This window comes from Ursus americanus, chromosome 4 (assembly GCF_024610735.1).
Source record: "Ursus americanus isolate L20-20 chromosome 4, mUrsAme1.1.p, whole genome shotgun sequence".
NCBI classification, from domain to species: domain Eukaryota; kingdom Metazoa; phylum Chordata; class Mammalia; order Carnivora; family Ursidae; genus Ursus; species Ursus americanus.
In genome coordinates this window covers 9,789,315-9,811,117 of record NC_142130.1, presented here as the reverse complement: position 1 = coordinate 9,811,117, position 21,803 = coordinate 9,789,315, and the positions used below count along the sequence as shown (strand labels likewise).

General features: G+C 44.6%; 1 protein-coding gene and 1 long non-coding RNA gene across 21 annotated transcripts in view; one reads left to right on the top strand and one right to left on the bottom strand.

The window, feature by feature from the left end:
* Positions 1-6,026, top strand: part of TNIK (TRAF2 and NCK interacting kinase) — a 373,645-nt gene extending 367,619 nt beyond the window's left edge. For 7 of the 8 annotated variants that reach the window (XM_087861392.1, XM_087861390.1, XM_087861391.1 and 4 more), the window contains 4 exons: positions 627-776; positions 2,606-2,765; positions 3,050-3,189; positions 5,407-6,026. In XM_087861392.1, the coding sequence (XP_087717518.1) occupies positions 627-776; positions 2,606-2,765; positions 3,050-3,189; positions 5,407-5,490 (534 nt within the window). In that variant the 3' untranslated portion in view covers positions 5,491-6,026. The remainder of the gene's footprint in view (positions 1-626; positions 777-2,605; positions 2,766-3,049; positions 3,190-5,406) is intronic. The other variant, XM_087861395.1, reaches the window with a different exon arrangement.
* Positions 6,027-8,379: 2,353 nt separating this feature from the next.
* The window catches only part of LOC123786390 (uncharacterized), a 28,464-nt gene continuing 15,040 nt past the window's right edge, over positions 8,380-21,803 (bottom strand). For 3 of the 13 annotated variants that reach the window (XR_015724120.1, XR_006777943.2, XR_015724121.1), the window contains exons 2-9: positions 20,081-20,213; positions 19,257-19,584; positions 18,883-18,968; positions 16,052-16,206; positions 14,914-15,467; positions 12,207-13,528; positions 10,848-11,058; positions 8,380-9,455 (exon numbers count right to left, since the gene is read on the bottom strand). This is a non-coding gene — a long non-coding RNA (uncharacterized LOC123786390). Of the gene's footprint in view, positions 9,456-10,847; positions 12,153-12,206; positions 13,529-14,913; positions 15,468-16,051; positions 16,207-18,882; positions 19,012-19,256; positions 19,585-19,667; positions 20,214-21,803 lie in introns of all 13 variants that reach the window. The other 10 variants (XR_015724124.1, XR_015724122.1, XR_015724119.1 and 7 more) reach the window with 10 other exon arrangements.

Here is a 21,803-nt window from a genome sequence, read left to right as displayed (position 1 = left end):
TTCCTACTTAAGAACTGGCCAACGTAAGCCGTGAGTCTTGTGACGTTCCAGCCTCCCCTCCTTCTCTGTTGCCCAAACCTAAGTCGCAGATCTCAGCAGTGTGTTTAAAGAGGTACCAATCTGAGGCCCACTCACTCGCTGAAGGAAAATCAGAACCGGAGCGTGCCCGTTAATTCTGAACGGACTTAGCACAGAGCCGGTCCAGCTGCCCACCCCAGGCGGTCTCTGAAAGGGTCATGGCCATGCGAGGGCCCGACTGTTCCATGGGAAGGAGAGGGGCCAGAGAGGTGGCTGGGCCTTCCCCAGAGAGAAAAGGCCAGAAATAAACAGGAAAGAACGGCTGCACCCAGATGCCAAGTTTTTCAAGGATAACAACACTGTCGAAATTGACAACTGTAAACCACTTCTGTGCCCTAGAGGACGAGGGGTGGAGAAGGGGCCACAGATGCATGCTAGACCCTTCCTCCTAGAGCCAGAATACAAATAGACCTAAAGCTGAAAGAGAAATCTCCTGGCTTTTCAATGTAAGAAAGCCGGACATTAACTTCACCAAGCTGTGGCTAAATGAAGCAAGAATTAAGATAACCTCTTAACGATGCGGACACTCATGGGCTGCTTTTTTAAAGTCTTTTGCAGATCTCCAGCACAAGCCACTGCTTGTGGATCTCACGGTAGAAGAAGGTCAAAGATTGAAGGTTATTTTTGGTTCACACACTGGTTTTCATGTAATTGATGTTGATTCAGGAAACTCTTACGATATCTACATACCATCTCATGTAAGTTTCTGAGAGCCTCTGTCCAGCCTGTACAGCAACGTGCACGTAGAAAAGGGATTTGTTCGTGCACAGTTTTAGTGGAAGTCATGCTAATTTTTACTAATCGCTACAGCAGATGGACTAAAAAGGCTAAAAGCCTTCACTAAATAGACGGTGCTTTTAATACATTAAACATGGGAATGTAACTGATTTTTATGAGTGCTTAAAACTGAGTAACACATAACAGCAATTCTTCGCCATTTACTAGACATGTTGTCTTATTGGACTTTAGGTTAAAATACGTACGATATTTTTCCTTCAGAGGCATAAATTGTGTTTTTTTAGCAAGAGTATAATAGACGACTTCCTGTTTTCAGTTGTTGAAGGGAGATGGGTTCATGTTACTTGGGAAGTCAGTGGCCCCCTTTTGCTGTCTTCGTTGCCCTCTTGCACTTGAGGGGGGTGCTGGGTAGTGGAAGCAGACACTGGAGGCCACCCTGGTGCAAGCCTGTGTTCACTTGCAACAGTCTCTCTGACCCCTCAGCTTTCCCATCTGTAAAATGGGGATAAAAGGACCTATTCCAGAGCATTATCATCAGCATTAAATGAGGTAATACCTCTAAGGTCCTTGGCACAAGCCCCTGCAAATTGTCGTACGAATATTGCGACACTGGAGCACTGCCGAAAACCTGCCAAACAGAATGGCAGCCCATGGTGTCACTTGTTAGGACTGGTGCAGTGCAAGTCATGTTTCCTGTGGCCGCGAGGCTGACATACAGTAGACACCGTCAGGAGAGTCTGAGGCCCGATCTGTTGCCGATTGGTGTTTTGACAGTTTATAGGCTTTACTGAAAAAAAGCGCAACGATTGAAAAAAGTTGTTTCGGTACAAGACACACACACGTGCACACACACACGTTCTCTCTCACACACGCGCACAGCATTCACTGCTGCATCCTAGCTTTTCACACGTGTGTGCATGTGCATGCAGGACTCACAGCTCCCGTGCTTGGTGAGGCGACTGGGGCATCACCGTGATCGTCCTCGGTCCTCTCGTCTCCCAGCCGGGCAGCTGTCAGGCTGCCAGGACAGCCTCAGCCAGGGGACCCAGCAGCACTGCCTCTCCTCTCCGACAGCAAGTGACATCTGCAGTGACTCCGATAGCATGACTTTTTATAATGAGTGGTCATTTTAAATGTTCTTCTCAGCAAGCCATTCATTTGGACTATCGTGGCGTGTAGGCACCCAGATGTCGTAGCTCAGAGCCTGTTCGGTAGGCGTCTGTTTGGGTCCCACCCTTTGACCCTGTTTAGGCTGTTTCCATCAGATTCGGCTGGTTTGCATGCCCCTCAGCTTTTTTTAGAAGTAGATGGAAAACACGTGATTTTTTATTGTCCATGAGACACGTGCGCAAAGCCCAGTTCTACCAGCAAATACCAGTGCAGCTCTGCTCAGTCTACATAACCCCTCTGACGTGGACCTGCCTCGTCCTTAGAGGACAGTATCTGCCACGGGGAACTGTCCTAAGGCCTAGAAATGATGTATGTAAAGAGCCCAGTGCTCGGCACGCAGCAGGTGTTCCATACTTACATATGTATATATATATACAGTTGTTGTTTTAGGAACAGGTCGGTTGGATTCTCGACCTAGTGCCTAAGTCTGTATTTGTCTACCAGGGTATTTGACAGGTCAGTGGTTCAGTTAAGCAAAGCAAAGCAAAATGTCAGTCTCTAGAATAAAAATGGTGGGTGGGGGGTGGGGATCCTCTTTTTTGCAATTCTTAGAGATGAATAGTCAAGATGCTGTCTTATTTTTAAAAAGAATAATGCGTGGCCTTTCTTTGTCTCCTAGATTCAGGGCAATATCACTCCTCATGCCATTGTCATCTTGCCTAAAACAGATGGAATGGAAATGCTTGTTTGCTATGAGGACGAGGGGGTGTATGTAAACACCTACGGCCGGATAACTAAGGATGTGGTGCTCCAATGGGGAGAAATGCCCACGTCTGTGGGTAGGTTAACCATTCCTTATCTCCTTCAGCAGTTACAGCCCCCAAATGAAACGAAAGTCAAGAAATGTGAAACCACCATTTGATTCCACAAAAAAAAAAAAAAAAAACAAACCCAAAAAACCAAAAAACAAACAAAAAAACAGTCTGTGAATAACACTTGTAAGACTTGCTTTGTCTGTTTATCTCAAGTCGTTTGTCATTTTTGTGGTTAAGATGTGAACAGATGCTGTGAGTTATTGCCCATCTAATGTTTTTAATGCAGTTTTGGAAATTCCTTTTGACAGCCTACATTCATTCCAATCAGATAATGGGCTGGGGCGAGAAAGCTATTGAGATCCGGTCAGTGGAAACAGGACATTTGGATGGAGTGTTTATGCATAAGCGAGCTCAAAGGTTAAAGTTTCTATGTGAAAGAAATGATAAGGTAAATCCGTTTCAACATTTGCATTAGTGTTTGCATTTTAAGAGACCACCAGGTACCTGTGAAACCTTCATTTTCCTTTATCCTGATTTGAATCACATCTGTGTTAAACAATCAATATTCTCTCGAAATGGCATTATTTGGTTTGATTCATGTGAACCCTCAAAATATATTATTCAGTATTTAAGAAGACACTAAAACTTCTAAAAATTTCTTGTAAACTCTTAGCAACGTTTGTGGCCTGCAGGCCTTATGCTCACTCAGCAGACATCCCAAATTCTCCTGCGCACGTGGGAGAGTTGGCCCGTCCTTAATCGCTCACAGCGGGTCACCTTTACACTCCACTCTGAGACTTTTCACAAAGTCACTATGGGGGACCCAACCCATCACATTATATTCGCCTTTAAATGTAAATCATTTGACCTGGAGAAATAGAAACTTTCTTTAAAATGTCACCCATTCCTTAAGAAATGTACAGTTGCAAACTCAACTAGTGCCATGTCCTGTGTCATTCCAGCCGTGTTTCTTCTGAAGTGTCATAGGGGGACTGTTTTGCAGTGACATTGGTGGAGTCCGTCTGGCATGACGAGTCGCCTCAGAAGGGTATTCTGCAGCAGTGCTGCTTGTCTCTTGCCCTCCCTGTAGACTAACCCAGAGTTTTTAGTAGCTGAGCTGTGCTCGTTTGTGAATTCATCCTCTGTGACTATGGCCAACTTAGAAATGCTGTCCCCAAACAGCAGGCATAAACACCCATAGTAAAGAATGTGATGGGTTGAGCGGATGGACATCTCTTGGTCCATCCTGGTTCCCCAGAGGCCAGGTTGGTCATAGTCCAACCCTGGGGGTGTGAGCCCAGACTCTATTTGACCCTGGCCAACTATTCTGACCTGGTGCAGTCTGGGTGGACAACAGCCGTGGGTGCCAAGGATGCTTCCAGGCCGTCCAGAGTATGTCAGTAGACCTGACCCCTAGTAAAACTCCAGGCCCAACCCAGTCTCTGGGGATCATAAGATTAGGAGTGATGTGGGTGTCGATCCTCATACTTCAGTTCATTGAAGACCCAGCCCAGCAAGCCTGTTCGAAGCCACGCCCACACCCTCGGGAGCAGGCCGGGACCACATCCGTATCCGGGGCCCAAGGTTCAGAGCCCAGGGTGCACACAGCCTGGAGAGAACAGCAGCCCTTCCTTCCCCTCGCCCCCCATGCGTTTCCGTGGGTCCTCGTGCTTCCCCATCGTGATTAACTGACCCTAACAGCAGCTGTACTTACATATGTAGCACTAGCTGAATGCCAAGCACTTCCCCAGGACTCCCTCAGAAGTTGTTGTCGGGAGAGGCCGCCTTCTTCTGAAGGAGCTGTGGAAATGAAGCAGCAGGACTTTGCACTAGTGACGACAGTAAATGCCTTCGACCGAAGTTTGGTGTTGGCTGACTAAGGGCTAGGCCACAGCCCAGAATATTATTTTCCCAGGGCAGTGGTTCACGGACATTCAAGCAAGCAGTAACCCAAATTTTGCTCATTCTTCTTCGTTGTTTGATGAAATGATTTAACAGACCCAGACCTAATGGGCCTGTGGTTCTATTTATTAATGCCAGCTCTCCTTTGGCCTAGGGTATGCCTGCACCAGCAGACGAGCCAAGAGTTAACTCTTGATATACCAAAGTGAATAGGCATGAAACACCTTATCCTATCCCACCACACCATGTTTTTTTATTTTAGAAATTGATAACTCAAGTTGTATAGTAGTCAGTAGACCCAAAATCCCCCCCAGCCCCAACTTTGGGAATTTGAAAGGATTCTCTTCAGTCCCAAAGTCTGCCCTCTCGTCATTATGGGGGGGAGAAGGGAAGCCTCTGTGGCTTTCCAGAGATTAACAAAGGACCTGTTGGGTCCTAGGGCAAAAATCTAGCACATTACCTACCATGAAACTCCCTTTTCAAATGTGAGCATCCTAAGGGATGTTGCAAATCAACATATAGCCCCTCCCATGTTCCTGAAGGCCAGGACCACGTACGTAATAGTAACAGTCACAGTAATCAAGTCACGAGTGTTTCCAGAGGACGCACTGTATTAAAAGGCACTTTTATAAACACCAGCCGTTGAGTCTTAAGAGCTGACACATGGCAAGGATAGGACATGTGAGAGAAAATGGATGGACGGTTGAAGAAAAGAGGAAAAGAAACCATGCAGTTGAACTAACTTCTTTTTAATTTCAAACAGGTATTTTTTGCATCCGTGCGATCTGGAGGAAGTAGCCAAGTGTTTTTCATGACCCTCAACAGAAATTCCATGATGAACTGGTAACAGAAGAGCACTTGGCACTTATCTTCATGGCGTTGTTTCTAATTAAAAAGAACATAACTCATGTGGACTTATGCCAGTCTAGAGGCAGAATCAGAAGGCTTGGTTGAACATAACCGCTTTCCCCTTTTCCTCTCCCTCCACCCGTCCCAGTACAGTCCACAGTCCATCTTTCAGTGTTGCAGCCTGGTTGAGAAGGAGAGAAAAAGGTGGCAGGAATTTCCAGGAGATCCCCAAGAATGCTGCGTTGTTTGTGGACAAAGATGGACCGTGTGCCCTTCGGAGTTAGGGATAGAAACAAATATTGTGTGCTCTTATGATTAAGCTGTGTTACGGTCGGTTTTGAGTTTCGTTTTGTTTTGTTTTTCTACCTTTTTTCTTTACCCCCTTACTTTGTAAGAATGGGGAGAGAATGCATACTGAGAAAATGAGTCTGTTTTTAATTCTGTCTGCCTGCTAGTTTCAAGTATACAATATGTTGTAAAATTTCCGATTTCAAATGGTGAGAGACAGCACAATAAATGTACCTTATCTCCTTACACTGAAGGCCATAATTGCATAGTGGGGTAATTTTAGAACTCTTTTGCCTTCACCAACCCAAAAAGGTTGCTTTTTGACAGCAACTGGCTAATGAATTTTTAAAAGAGAAGAAAAATACTAGTTTTCCCCTCTTCGGGGAAATAGATTTTAAATGGCTAAACTACTAGCCTTAGACTAATAAAATCAACTACCATGTTTGTGAGTCTGACAGGCCCTGTTTCTATATGGCCCTGTGCAGAATGGAATGTGTTGAATGGGATAGTAGTGCCATTGAGTTGAGTTGGCTCTAGGGATTGAGGGACTCTGTAACACAACTTTCCCTCAGCAATTATGCAGATCAGGGCAAAAGATGGGATGACTGATGGGGTTGGACAAAAAGAGCTTCTGGGAAACAAACTTAAAAAAAAATTATATGTATATATATATCTGTGTGTGTGTGTATATATACACACACACACGGATATATATATACACACACATTCTTTTTTTAATGCACAAAGCCTCTAGCTAAGAGGTGACTGGCTTCGGGCTTCATTAGGAGTGAGACTGTTGAGTTCTTCCTGGGAATTGGGGAGTGAATGACAGCCAGACTCTGGTCATTCCCAGCTTTCTCCTGAGGGTGCCACTTTCTCAAGATGAAAACTGTGACTGAAAAAATAATAATAATAAATGTTTCTGAGCTGCCCGTGTTCTCTCTGGGTTGGTGAGAGAAGGGACTAGACTACTGAGCCTGCCCGAGACACGGCAGGCATCACTGGTTATAGAACTTAAAATGAAGCAAGGCTTTGGCCAGAATTCTGAGACCCTAATCATTTTCCCTTCCTCCAAATTACCCAACACACGGTAAACAACATTTGTGCAGAGATATGTATGTATTTAGTTCAGGTTGACTTGTGTCCTTATAAACTCTTACTCGGATGATTTGAACTTTTACGTGACTGTCTGGGGTCTTTTTTCCAAAGCTACAAGCATGGCCGCCTGTGGTATCGAGGTGTTGCAAAACGGTGTCTGTGTTGCGCTTCCTGTTTTAACCTACCTCGTTTCGTTTGTTTCGTTTCACTGTTCATCACAGCAGTGTTATCTCCAGGAGACATATAGAGAGCTCAACTGGCAATCTCAGGTGTATTTAATATTTTTTAAGCAAAACAGTAGTTGACCAAATTGTTCTTCTTCAAAAATTTAAAAAAAAAAAATCCAACATCAACAAAAACTTATGTGGCTTGTTTCTGGAGAAAGCAATCACTGTAAACAGATTTTTTTTTTTTTTAAAGTCTGTGATCCTACTGGTTTTTGCCTAAATGCATTAGCAGCTGATGTACTATTAATGAGAACAAAACATATGTTAGGAAAATGGAGCCAGTTCAGTCTGGTGGTTTGGGCAAACGGGGGAAGGGCGGGGGGTTAGTCCAGTCTCTGAGTGGAGGATCACGCCCCTCCTGCAAAGGCGGTTATCGTTTGCGTTTATTTTAAGCGGGTAACGCACAATAATGGAATTGGGGATCATCTTCCGGCGATCAGGATGTCCCCATCGTGGTCCCGTTAGCTCTCAAAAGCAATGAAATCCTCCCGTTCTCATTTTTACTGCTCTGGCTCTGCTGCTAAACAGTCCCGTCCTCCCAAATTCCGTGCAACAAATTCAGCAATAACTTTTCGGATTGAATTTAGCAACTACTGTTAATTGGAGGCTGACGTGGACAGAATATATCGATTGGGGCCCATCCCCAAATGTGATTGCCACCAGCTCTTTATATTGCTGCTGTGGTGTTTTAAACCAGAAGCTTCTTTAAATTATGTTGCAAACTGACCTTTGTTTTTATGCTATGTTTTGTTTTGATTTCTAAGTGATGAGTTCGAAACACACAGCTTTAAATGATTTTTTTATTGTGGGATTTTGGGTACAGTTAAGAAATAAAAGGGAATCATTGTGTTTAAACATAAGGTAGTTTGTGAATGTATTTTTTAAAACCTAGAGTCATTGAAACAAAAACTCATAAAAACAATATTAATGAGTCTTGTTTACAGTATGTACAGTGACATGACATAGAACGTGAGCTTTTTCTGGTGCCAACAACAATAAAACACAGACGTTAAACAGCAAGCCATGCCTTTTATATTTTTGTACAAATATTTTCCACGGAGTACAAGGCAAAACTAAATTTAAAAGGGCCCCTAACAAAGCTGTGTTCCTTAACCGATATCTAAGGAATTCCTTGAAGCTTTTATCTTCAAAAATACATTTTCTTCCATCAGGACAGGCCCCAGCCCTGACCCACTGAGACCCCGGTCATGCAGAATATTTCAGGCTATTGTCCTTACGGCTCATAACAGTTCCCAACTTTCTGGTTTGCTTGCTTTCTTTCTTTCTTTTTTTTTTTTTTTTTTGTGGTGAGGGGAGGATTGTGCTTTTCATCCATCTTAATAGCACCTTAATAAAAATTTCTTTAATTTTGAAACTAGTTTCAGCGTTTAGTTTTTAGATCTTACCAGAGGGGATTTTGTTTCTGGAATTGGCTCATTGTATTCTTGTTGTTCTACAGAGAGAAACTGAGCCCTCCCCCCAAAGTAAGTTTCTCTAGATCTTTTCAGTCCTGTTGCTCAAAATTGATCATCACACTGTAAAATCCACGGAGCCTGCCCAAGCCATAGTCTTGCCCGGGTTCCGACAGGTGACCGGCATTCTAGGGTGCCAGTCAGGGGCACTGTAGTTTGGATTCCTGCTCCTGGGGGGTGGTTAAGAAACAGACGACCTCTAGGATCTCTGTCCGAATGGTGACAGTCCTCCCCGTGCCAGTTACACCCCGACCATTGCCAGTGCCCACAATATGAATGAAGACGGCTGGCACTAAGTTCCACACAGAATTAATGGCTTTGTTTATACAGATGTCATCATTTTTCTTGATGACTTTTAAATGCTTCAAGAAGACCTAGGGCTAATTCAACAGTGGAGATCAAGGTCCAGATGAAAGGCCACCTGGACAGGGACCCCACTTTTCTAACACAATGGCATTGCTTTCTAAGATACATTTCGGACATACTTGGCATCAAGTACACATTTTTAAAAAGCATCTTCATTCCTGGTTGTCAAGACCTACTAACAGTTTTCTGTCTGCTCTTGTGACTCATTGGTCATTGGTGTCTCTGGTCCCTCTTGTGCGGTAAATTAGAAAGAGATGGGAAATTCAGGTCAGAGCCCTTTTGGTTTTGTCCACTGCCAGACAAAGAAGTGCCTCAAGTCTGACCTCCCATTCCATGAAGTCAAAAAAAATTTTTTTTTTCTTTACTATTATTTGTACCAGTTCGCGTCGCTGTATTCTTGAAATGTGGAGGCGCTCTTTGTGTCAGTGGTGTGTGCTGTCTTGGAAGTCTGCTTGAACAGGCATCACTGCGTCTGTGCTGACTGCTTTAAGATAGGAGATGTGCTACCTTAACTTTAAGAAAGAAAATAAAAAAATGTAACCCACTGGAGGAAAACAGGAGAATAGCCACAACACACTGTTAACAATTCAGAATCATCCTGCCAAGCCCCTGATATTCCAGAATCCTTTCTGATACTATGTTCTGGCCATCTCAACAGTTTCTGTGAATTATCAGCTACCGTTTAGTTCACTCCTTAAAAACTTGAATCGGACCAAATCAAATGAAGCATAACAAACAAATCTATAACTGGCCTCCCCTGAGACGACATAGTTACAACATAAAATCCAAAAGTCTAAATGTGATTTCATTTTCCTGCCAATCTTTCTCAAATGCCACTACAGTTTGGCTTTGCTGGGTATAGCGGTATCGGGAACCCTAAAGTGTGCTGTCCTTTCATGGGTCTCAAAATGATATAACCTAACTCTTTTCAGAAGCCCCAGCAAAGAATAAAATCCCTTGAGAACTTTCAGGTTCAAAACGGACCATTTGTACATTTCTACCAAGCATTTTCTAGTGTTGTTTGATTTCCATACTGTATCATTGTTCTGGGCATTTTTCCACAGGCAGCTAGAATAGTCAAAAAAATTGCATAGTGTTAAACAGTATGGGACCCTAACTCTCTGCTGGGAACCTTATTCTTCTACGCCTGCCATTCCAGGAAGTGCCAGAATGCACCAAAACTAAAATGCCAGTAAAAGTGTGTTTTTAAACAAAAGTCCCTGGATACGCTTTCGAGATATTTTAAATCCAGATCAAAATCTTGGACTCTGTGTCCGTGAGGCCACACATTTGGATGAAGACTAAGCAACACAGATAGAAATAGATATGGTCTAAAGATTACAGATTTCTGGCGTTGTGTAGATATCCTCAAACTAACTCAACTCCTTGCACGATGGTTTGGTTGTGCTGGTTGGTTTTTATCCTCAGTGCGTGGCATTGCGCCATCGAGCCTGAGCAAAGGCTGCTGGAGAGGTGAGTTCTCGTTTCCAGCAGTGGGTCATTATGTGTACAGCACAAATGTCTATGCCCCAGCTGCCCCTTCCTCTTACTCTCTTCCCCTGGGGTCCGTGTGAAGGAATAGTAATACTGTATTATGCTTTGTTTAAAACCTCAGTTATTACCCTGAATCAGAATTTCAGATGTTAGGTGACAGCAAGAAATCACAGCAGGGGGAAAAAATGACGGCTTGGATGAACTTTAAAATTGGATGTTGCGAAACTGTTTTTGTGCAATTTTGCTGTCTTATTTACAATGTCAGCAGAACTGTAGAGATGCCAAATTTACAAGATTGGGAAGGGAGACTATCATTCTGCTATGCCTACAAGTGTTTACATTGTTGAAATCTCCAGTTTTCTTAAGTGTTTCACATTGTCAAAAATATGCTGAAACTGGGTAAGTCTCACCTGTGTTAGGGTATAAAGAAAATATTCTTGACGTATTTTCTGGTCTGAACCTTTTGGGTACTTGCCGGTATTTTTTTCCTGCATACACAAAACCTTCAGCTGTTGTGCACAGCTGTTCCGAGCAGTAGCTAGAAGTGATCTGGTGGGTTCTAAGCCAAGGTTTTCCCATAGAGTGAGTCACTGCCATGCCTTGGAATATATTCTGTTATCTCTGTCAAAATGTGAGTAATAAAGCATTAACAGTAGTAGGATGCCTGCTTGTGCCTCACTGCCACTTCCAGACCATTATCTGTCCCTCCTAAACACCCAGTGCTTTGAAGCTCTTGCCATCAACCTACAGAGTCCGTGTTTACCTTCCAGCACCCCTCGCCGTGCTCAAGTACTTGCAGTTTTGGCTCCTGTCCCTGGCTCCAGCACCACCCTTCCTTAACTCTTGGGGATTTCAGTATCCACTTGGACAAGCCCACAAATACCTTGCTTTCTCAGTCTCGTGGTCTTGTCCAGTGAGACATATCACCAATTACTGCACTGCCCCCTTAATTCGTAGCAGGTGCTGCTTGCTGTTTGCTCTGGGTCCGTCCCCTGCAACCTCAACAAATAAAGGCCACTGGCCCAACAATTCCCTCCCTCTCCTGCCTCACCATTTCCCCCCAATCCATTGGAGGATTTCACTACATTCGTGCTGCTATCTCTTGTCTTACAAACACTCACCTTGACCACCCCACCCTAACTACCATCTTATTCATCTGCTCCCCTTCACAGAAAAACTGCTCAGAGGAGATTATGTATACTTACTGTCTTCAGTCCCACCCTCCCTTGGTCTCTTGAACCAACTTAAATCAGGCTCTTATCCCCACCATAATAGCTCTTGCTAAGAAAAAGGTGATCTCCATGCTGTTAAATGCAATGGTTAGGTCTCTGGTTTCATGCTTTTGACTTCTCTGCAGTCTGGAACACAGTAACAACTTCTTTTCTGGGATACTTCCTCAGCTCTGGAATATCCCTCATGTTCTCTTGGGTCTCGGGTCTCTGGCCACTCCTTCTTGGTCTCCTTTGCCAAGTTCCTGGAGTGCCCAGCACTGGACATTCCCTCTCTAAATGATCTTTTCCAGTGTTGGGACCCATCCATGGAAACACCCACATTTTTAACTCCAGCCCTAACCTCTTTCCCGAATGCCGGAGTTCTGTGTCAAACTTCCTACTTGATATCTTCATTAGGATGTGTCGTCGGCATCTCCAACTCAACGTGTCCAAAACCAAGCTGATTTGTACACCACCCGCTGTTCTACTCCCATCACATATGTCCTGTGTGAGTAAATAACAACTCTATTCTCCCAGACCAGAAAATCTTGTAGTTACCTTTAAATTTTCTCTTGTACATATCACATACAATCCACTGGGAGGAAAAAAAATCTGTTTTTCCTCGCTTCAGAATATATCCACAATCCATGGATATATGAGTCCATGCCACATCTTGCCTGGGATGACACTTTTAAAAACATACATAGGTTATGGCACTTCTCTGCTCAAGTCCACAATGTCTTTCCAACTCCCAATCCTTACAGTCACTCTAAAGCCCTCATAAATCTGACCTATCCTTTGCCCCATCTCCAACCACTACTACCACTTCTCTGGCCTCATCTACTGTTTCCCTAGTTCATTTGCTCCATCACACCTCCCTTGCTTTACCCAGAACACTCTCAAAGTGTGCTCTGGTCTCAGGGTCTTAGCCCTGGCTGCGTCCTCTGTCCAGACATCTCTTCCCCCACACCTCTGCATGACTTGTTCCTCCTTTCCTTTAGGCCCCTACACAAATGTTCCTTTACTGTCAGAGACATAGATAATCTCTAATCGCCCACTCATTTTCTGCTTTATTGCTTTTCATAGAACGTATCGGCATCTCCTTTGTTCATTGGCCTGGCTCCAGTACTTGGGAGAGTAGCCAACACACAGTAGGTGTATTTATCGGATGACTTAATGAATGAAGGAAAATAAACAACAACAGAGTTTTGGCATTGAAAAAAGCTATAGAACTACATGGTCATTTCACTTCAATATCAAAACAAAAAGCTGTGTCCAAAGTTGATATCATAAAACCATTGATTTGCTTTCATGTAGAAAACAGAAAACCCTGTGATTTTCTTTCCTGGAAGGCTACTGTGGAGGGAACACGCCTGACTTACTCTGTACTTCTCCATTAATCACCTTAAAAGGCCAAGCTGCAGGGCTGGAGGAGAGAATGTCCTACAGAACCTGGAGAAAAGCAGCATTTCAAAACTCTTGCATTTATACAGATAAGGATCCATCTTAAGCTACTGGTATTGCAGAGTTATTGGGATGGCAAGAGGATTCTGCATTTTGTTTCCTGGTCTAAATGTTCAAAAATGACAACATTTTTTCCCTAAAACAAATAAACAACAGGAAATGTATCCCCCTGCCAAAGGCAGCTTTGAGTAAACCTAACGACGTTCAGGTCTTACCCTCTGTCCAAGTGACAGGCGCTCCGAGGCTTGCCGGGCAGGCTCTGACCTCTGTGTATATTCGGTGCCCCTGGATGTTGTTGCATGAAGCCTCCTTTAGGAAACTGAAACATGCCTTCCGATGAATGTGTTCTTTCACTCAGTCTTGTAAAGGGCACACCTTGTAGTTTTGATCTGTTCAATTATGTATTTTCCTGCTCACTTAATAAAAGAAACATGTAAAAATAAAGGAAGAGGATAATGAAATCACATGATACGAAGCACTATGACAATGAAATAATTTTTTGTTCTTTTTTTATTATCTGTGTCTGTTCACAAATCCGTCAAGATGAAGGACAATGTGTAATTCGTGCTAAATAGTGAGGATCAAGGTCTTCATCAGCCTTTTCCAGGACCAAAGCCTTTTGGGGATTCCACGGTGCTTAGCTGCAGATTCCTGACGTTCTTTACAAAAGATGCGAGGCACTGGTTTCTCTTACAGATGGAGCATGTGAAAGAGATGCTAAGGAAGGCCCAAGGTGTTCCTGCAAAATGAGCTTTCTATCGTTTATGTGAAAAAGCACGTTAACGTTGGGTTTTCTTTAAAACTGAGTATCGCCAGCCTGAATGTGTTTTTATATTTCCATAAGCAACTAAGTCCAAGTTCTGTGACAACAACGTGACAGAGGGTCACCTGTCCCCTCCCCAGAATTGTCGTCTTGGTTTCCAGAATTCAAAGTTAATTTACCAGAAGATGTCATGAAAACATGGAGGAGCAGCATTGTGGTAGGACCAGATTTTTCAGCCCCATCCCCAGTGCTCCCCGACCTCGGGTTATCTTGTATTCCTCACCTCCCTTAGTCAAGTAGATGGCACTTGGAAGACGAAAGCATTTAGAACCAGAAGGCAGCCCTGGAGCAGAAAGAATCAGGACAGCCTTCAGATGCACCTGAGGCTCTCGCCCCTTCTCCTCGTTCCCCCTCACTAGAACAGCCATTCATAATCGAAGCCCATAACCCAGAGCATGCCAAGGTTATCACCAGGCCAAGGCAAAGCGATCAGAAAGGACAACACAGTGAGTTTCCCATAAAGCTCATTCAAAGACACTCTTAGTTGGAGACAGCATGCTCTCATCGTAGAGTGATAAGATGTATTCAAGAGCTGATGCTGATAATATATATAGCCGTCCATTTTATTAAATGTTCAAGTTCGGGTTTCGGGAGTAGGGGTGGAATTGGTTTTGGGGTTTTGGGGGTGTTTGAGGGCGGTGGCTAGTTTTTGTTTTTACACATGGTTCTAATTCAGAAAAATTAAAACTTGGCAGCGTTTTTGTTGGTCCTCACAAGATTTGGGCTTGGTGTAGGGAGGCTTTGGTTTTGTTTTCCAAATTTTTCTGCTTAGTGAAATCCCAAAAAATGTGGTAATGACTGCTCCAAAGTACTTGTAAAAGTCCAGATCTTTTTTCAGCATAGAAATGTACTAACCATCTCAAAAATCGATGGGATAAATATTTCAAAAAGCTTGGGGGGGCGGGGGTGGGGGGGCAGCATATTCCAGCACCGAGAACAAAGCAGACACTCCACCTGGAGTCCATGATTGAGACTTACATTGCCGGCTTTATCAAAGCGAGGAAGTGGTGGTTCAACGGGGGCAGAATTCAGGCCACGCCCACAGAAGGCTGTGCCATCACAGAGCAGACACGCTGTGAGGGGGAAGACCCCGCAAAACCCGCATGTTATCCCCTGCGTCCAGCCGCCTTTCAGCCTGTGGTTCCCAATCTTCTCAAATATGATGACCTCCGTCACAACCACCTAAGAAACTGAAAAGCAGCAAGAAGTTCAATAACATTTTCAAATGAAACTGCATTTTATAAGCCACATTCATCTGAAAAAAAAGTACTACGACACGTGAGTCATTTATAGTCTACAAACAACGTCTGGTATACACAAGTGTACTGGACCCCTTGTTATAGTTCCACACCCTAAGCCCCGCTGAGGTCCCTGATCCATAATTTGGAAAATGTAACCGTAAACATTTTCCCTAAGCACCGCCATCGGCGCCTTTGTCTTGTTTTACGGCGATGTTTGATGTGGATGTGTTAGCGGTCATTGTTCCGTTCATCTTAAGAAGGCTGCCCTTGTCACCTTCGGGTATCAGAGAACTAAAAAAAAAAAAAAAAAATCATCATAGTATTTTTATATTTTTGCCTGTTTATATGCCATCTTATTTCTCTAAGTATTTGCGGCATCTATGATCAGACTTTTGACAAGCCACTAAAGCAAACCCAGCTCTTAGCGACCTGTGTGAAGAAAAGCAAAGTAGCTATTTATTTGCCAGTTGCCTATTACATGGCAAGCTCACACTGGATGCTGCGACAGAAACAGCTGAGGAAGCAGGGATCCCCACGTGTAAGGAGCTGCGGTCTCCTTTTGCTACAGGGGAGATGGGGACCGCAGGGGAGGGATACAACTGTGCGCAGAGCCTAGTGTTTGATAAAGGAAGGCAGGGATTGCTATGGGACCGGAGAGAAGGGTTATGGAGGACTTTCAGGAGGAGATGGCCCTACCAGACTATAGGACAGGAAAAGGGAGGGAGACATTCCAGTTCGAAGGGTCGGCTTGAACAAAGGCACAGAGGAATGAAGAGCATGGAGGCACAGTAAAGGACACGTAGCTTAGCACAAACAGAGAAGGTGCTGGTGGAGCAGAAAACGCAATCACCGGACTACATGAACGTACAGCATACCTTCTTCACCCCTACACCCATCCTCTGACATAGGCTCCAGAGCTCTCCAGATCCGGATTCAGCCAGCTGCCTGGCCCCCACGGGCAATGCTTGAGGAATGAGTCACACCATCAGTCGGGAATGCCAGTGATTCCTGTGTGTTGGTCTCAGGAGCCCTTTGAACGCATGATTTTGTGCATGTAATTCCCTGCATTCTTGGACTTGCTGTCTGTAGGACTAAGCCCCCAGATTTCCTCACTGAACCCCAGCTTTGAAGCATGAAGCGGTCCTGTGGCCCGACTAGCCCAGATTCTCCTGATAGTAAGAATCACCTGCATGCCTGTTACTAAGGCAGACTTCTGGATCGCCCACCCTGCTGCATTAGGACTCTGTAATGTTGATGCCCCTGAACAACCCCCACCCCCAGTCCCACGCTTTGCGACACATTTTACACTTCTGAGCTTTTTCTTCTTCCCCTTTGAATGACTCTCTTTGAGCAGATGAATGTGGCTTATAAAATGCAATTTCATGTGAAAGTGCTATTGAACTTCTTGCTGCTTTCCACACAGAAAGTGTGTCCAAAAACCACCACTTTTTGTTATGCAGGCCTCTGGTCCCATCTTCTGTGCCAAGTAGGGCTTTGAGAAGAGAGGGTTGCCTAGAGGCTGCCGTGCCCAACCACCTGGAACTGGCTGTCTGACCACGGAGCCCACTCTTCCTCCGCACTTGATGCCAGGCCGGCTCCGCACCATCGGGGGAGCGCTCCTCCCGAGCCCAGAGCCTCCCACTTCTTTCAGGTGTACCCTTCCTGCCTCGTCTTCAAAACTCCATCTATTCTTACCATCCTTTTCATTGTCTCTTAGATTGAGGTTGAGATAAAATTTTTTATTACTACTTACTTAGTTCAATACTTCTCTCTTTGATAACCGACTTCTGATTTCTTCTGACTTAGCTCTTTACTTTTTTGTTCTTTTTTTGCATTTCCCTTTTATTTGGCAACTGTCTTGATTTCTACATCTTTGTGACTTTAAATCCTCTTACTTTGTTCTTCTTTGAATATTTTTATGATTAAATGTCTGCCTTCACTTTGGTATGTTGTTTTTCACTTTCTCCTCTTTTTATTTGCACGTAATCTATATGCTTTAGTCTGCATTTATGTTCTTTTTTAACTCTTTTTTTTTTAAAGATTTTATTTATCTATTCGACAGACATAGAGACAGCCAGCGAGAGAGGGAACACAAGCAGGGGGAGTGGGAGAGGAAGAAGCAGGCTCATAGCGGAGGAGCCTGATGTGGGGCTCCATCCCATAACGCCGGGATCACACCCTGAGCCGAAGGCAGACGCTTAACCGCTGTGCCACCCAGGCGCCCCTCTTTTTTAACTCTTAATTTATTGGTCTCTTCGTTTGCATTATTGGTTTTGTCTATCCTATGTCCTAATCATTGTTTAATTCATTATAATTATTTTTCCATCATATTTAAAATTTTTTCTCCCTAATTTTAAATTTAATTTAGAACTCATTCTATTTAATCCCCATTTGTAAAGGGGGATGCTGAAATGCAGAGTTAGAAAGAATTTGCTCAAAATCTTCAGGCGGGCAATGGTAAGACTGAAATAAGAAGCCTGCTCGTTTGGTCACTGGCCTGGTGCTCTATCCACCAGACCATTGCAGTAACAAGGACTATGCGAATAAGACCCTTCTTTCAAATAAAGAACACCTGAGTAGCACCTCTTCAAAGAGCATTTGGTTCCTGAGACATCAGAGTGGAGACGGATTCAACGTCAGTGATCACCCAGGGGGAAGGTTGTTCCTCGGCCTTTGACTAAAAGGACATGTGAAAATCAAGCGAAAAGGGGAAAGCTGAGAAGTGGGACTTTATTCCTAGGCTACTTGGAAGAACAGACTCTGAAGCCAATACAACACGCGACCCTAGGTAAACACACCTCTCCAAGCCTCTGTGTTCTTACTTCCAGCACGGGGGTAATGAGACCAGTCGTGCCCGCCTCACAGTTGGGTTATGTTGATAACATCGGGTCATGGATGGAAAAGCTCTTTGTAAATTTTGTGTGTAGTTGTTCTTGTCATGACCATAAAATTCAAAAGAAAGGTCAGAGGAATCACTACATTAAAAGAATACCATTGTTACTCTTTTAATGTGTGTATCTATCCATTTAAAGAGGAAAAGAATAGGGGCGCCTGGGTGGCTTGGTCCGGTTAAGCATCTGACTTGAACCCTGGTAGTGATCTTGGGTCCTGGGATTGGGCTCTGCGCTCAGCTGGTTGTCTGCTTGTCCTCTCCCTCTGCCCCTCCTCCTCTCTCTCCCCCTCTCCCTGCTTCTGCTCTTTCAAATAGATAAATAAAATCTTAAAAAAAAAAAAAGAAGAAGAAGAAGAAGAAGAAGAAGAAGAAGAAGAAAAAGGTGCCTATGCCACTCAATACCCCAAATCATATTTTTCCCCTCTTCCTCCTTTAAAAAAAAGACAAATTACTTTTTATTGACTTTCTATTGTTTCTTGCACATTTCCGTCTGGTGCTCTTGGCTTTATATTCCTGCATTACATGCGTGCGTTGGCCTGCTTCATTCCCTAAGCTTTGATGGTTAAGAAAAATGAATATAGCTCTGCCTTAATGAGAGCTACTTTGTAAGAATGTCTGTCTTCAGACTCACATTTAGCCTCACCCATCAAGCAGCGGCTTCTGTGGCAATCCTGTCATTTCTTCCTTGATCTGTTTTGTACTCCTACGTTCCCACAAACGTTCCAGCTACAATCTTTGTGGAAGTTAACAATGACAACCAGAAAAAAAATTACCTTGTACATCTGGTATTTGAGATTTTTAAAATTTCCTTACCCAGTAAACTTCGCAGACAGCGATCCCTGAGTGCCTCGGCCTCTGGAGCAGTCATCTCCCGGCAGAGCCAGCTGGGCAGCAGCGAGCTAATGGATTAAGACGCTGAGTGAGTTCTCACTGGCAAGCAATCTGGGAGCAAGGACCACAGATGAGTCAGGCTGGGTGCTAAGTGATGAGGACAAAGGGTCAGGCACGTTCTAGTGTTAGGCCTCCTCTTGGCGGGGGCCATCCTCATCACTAGAATAGCATTCGGCACTCAAGACTCTTACTGTGGGAACGCTCAGAGCATCTCTTTGCCCTTCAGTGTGACTGCATCAGCAAGGAACCGGGCCCTGCTGTGATCTTACAGGTCTCAACAGGACATAACTGCGTACCTGCAAGGAACTTAGAGCCTCCCCTCCAGAGACCAGAACTGAGTGGCTCAAGGTGGCCTGAAGGCCCGCAGCAACGATGGAACGAGAAGGCTCATCCCCAGACTCCGAGGACAGCACTCCCTCCCGTCCACCAAGCCGTTTTCGTGATCTTCTTCACGCTTCTCCCGTCAGCGGCAAAATAAAGGCCATGGCTTTGTTGTGTGGCAACGGAGCCCCCCATAAGGCTTGGCTGGAATCTGGCAGCTGGGTCAGGGTAAGAGAGATGGGCGCCTGTGCTCTCGCTGTAGCAAAGCAGAGCGATTTCCCCCTTCAGATCAGCACAGGCCGCCTGAGGGGAGTTTGGGAAGAGAGAAGAAAAAGGGGGAGGGAGGTGAGAGGAAAGGCAGTGACATGGCCTCCGGGGAGACTCACCCTGTGAGGGGAAACTGTAGCCACCACAGAGGAGGGCTCCATTCTGAGGCTGCCTGGAACCTCCCTAGAGGCCCATAGGATTGCTCCTAGGACTGCGGAAACAGGCACTGACGCACGACTCCTCAATTTCGATATGCTGGTTGGAGTCACGGAAGACAAATAAAAACTGCTTCGTCTTCCCACCAACCACCAAAACGTGCTTCACCAAATCCACTTGTCTTGCTCAAAGAAAGGGGGTGATTTCAAGTTGCAAGGGAGAGAAATTGTTTGCTTTTATGTTTGCCGGTCTTGCCACTGCCTCTCAAATGTCTCTGAAGGGATGCCCGAAGTGGCCTGGGGATTTTCTGAAGGGAACGGGGCTACTCAATGGAAGCTGGCTGTGTCACTCAGAGATCTGCAAGACAAGAGAGTACCTGGACCGACAGCTTGCCCACCGCCAAATTGCACCATCTGCTTGTGACGGTACATTCCTGGAACTCCTCCGTGGCGGGTAAACAGCTGTCACGAGAACCATTTCTCCCTGACGCTGCTCCTTTCATCGGTGACCTATTGGTCAATAACACAGAGTAACATTGTTTGTTAAACCTCAGTGATGACTTCGTGATCTTTGCTCCCGCTTTTTTATGTCGACCTCATAAGCCTCCCTTAGCACCCCGCAAATTAGCAGCAAACGGTTGAAGGCAATGATAGAAAATGTATCACAAACACTGTCTGAAAATGATTAACCCACAAACATTAAAGAGACACAAACTCATAGCAGAAAGATGCCCTGCAGAGTGTTGTGGCCATTTAGGCATCTTTGATCGAAAACTGGCTAGGAACAGAGAATAGACTTAATTTACACTGAGATGACTTAAGAATTGCAAACAAAAATTTTCCACATGCAGCAGCACCGTTCAATTTAGACCAAATTACCCAATGATTAATTAATTTGGGACAGTGCTCACTGAAAAATTGCCATAGATATGCACCTGTCCAAGGAATTTGCCACAGATTGTCAAACCTTCGTGACATGAATGGCCCGAATTCTGGGGGCTGCCCGTTCAGTAGACCTCTTGCTCTTTTAATGAGAGCTGTCCTCATGCCAAATATCATGAGCTCCAGTTAGAAAAAAGAGCAAAAAGGTGGGAATGGCGCCTAGACTTGTACAAGCCACCGGGTAAATTTTCATCTGGTAACTGTGATTCCCAATGTGGGCCATTGTAAGGCTATTAAGGTCACTGCATCTGTCCAAGGAGTCTTAACAGTCACAGCCTCAGTGACCAGGGCTACTTCCTCTGCCTTGTACTTGGTAGCCAGAGGTCTGCCTTTGGGATGGGGTCAAGGGGTCCCACAGGCCTCAGGGTACATCTGGGTTTGTCACCTTAGATTGTCTGAGTCTCTCCAGGTAACCACTGAGCTAGCCAGAAGAGTCCACTCATTCCTTCTGATCCAGTATACAAATCCGTTGAATTGACTCAATTACAGGCAAGATTAAAGGAAGGAAAAGAAAAGGAATGAAGGAAATGGGCCCGTGTATTGGCTGCCAAGACAGAACTGGCACCAACAATCTGCCCCATGTTCTTCCCTGTTAATCACAGCACAGGACACTATCCTTAAGCTCCTAGCAGTACCCCGGAGCCGTGGGTGTGGCTAGAGATAGAGACCATGATTGCACTTCCTCCCTGGACCCCTCCATTCCAGGGAAAGGCCACGAGGTCAGTTTGAACCCCAGAGCATTCAAACAGGAACAATATACCTGCTTCACCAGGCCTTGCTCTAGACCTGGACTCCATTCTTTTTAGTGTTCCCCCTCTATCCTCTTCCACCCATTGCCCTACCCAAACCTTACTCACACTGCTGCCTGTCAGAGAAATAGCCACTCTTTACCAAGCTCTCTCCCTCGAGTCTATCACATCAGAGCTCAGGCTAGCGCTCATTGGCTTATTTATCCCAAAGACCTACTCTAAGATATAAGGGTCTAATGTTATTGGCCCAACTACCTTACATTGCTTATGGACACAAAGTTTAATTAAGGTTTGAATCTGAAACATTTTTGTGGCCACTAAATTATCTCTAAGTTGTTTACTCAAATTCTTTAATGTCTTCTAAAATTAAATCATCTCAATGCTCGACTTCAATACATTCCATGAAGTC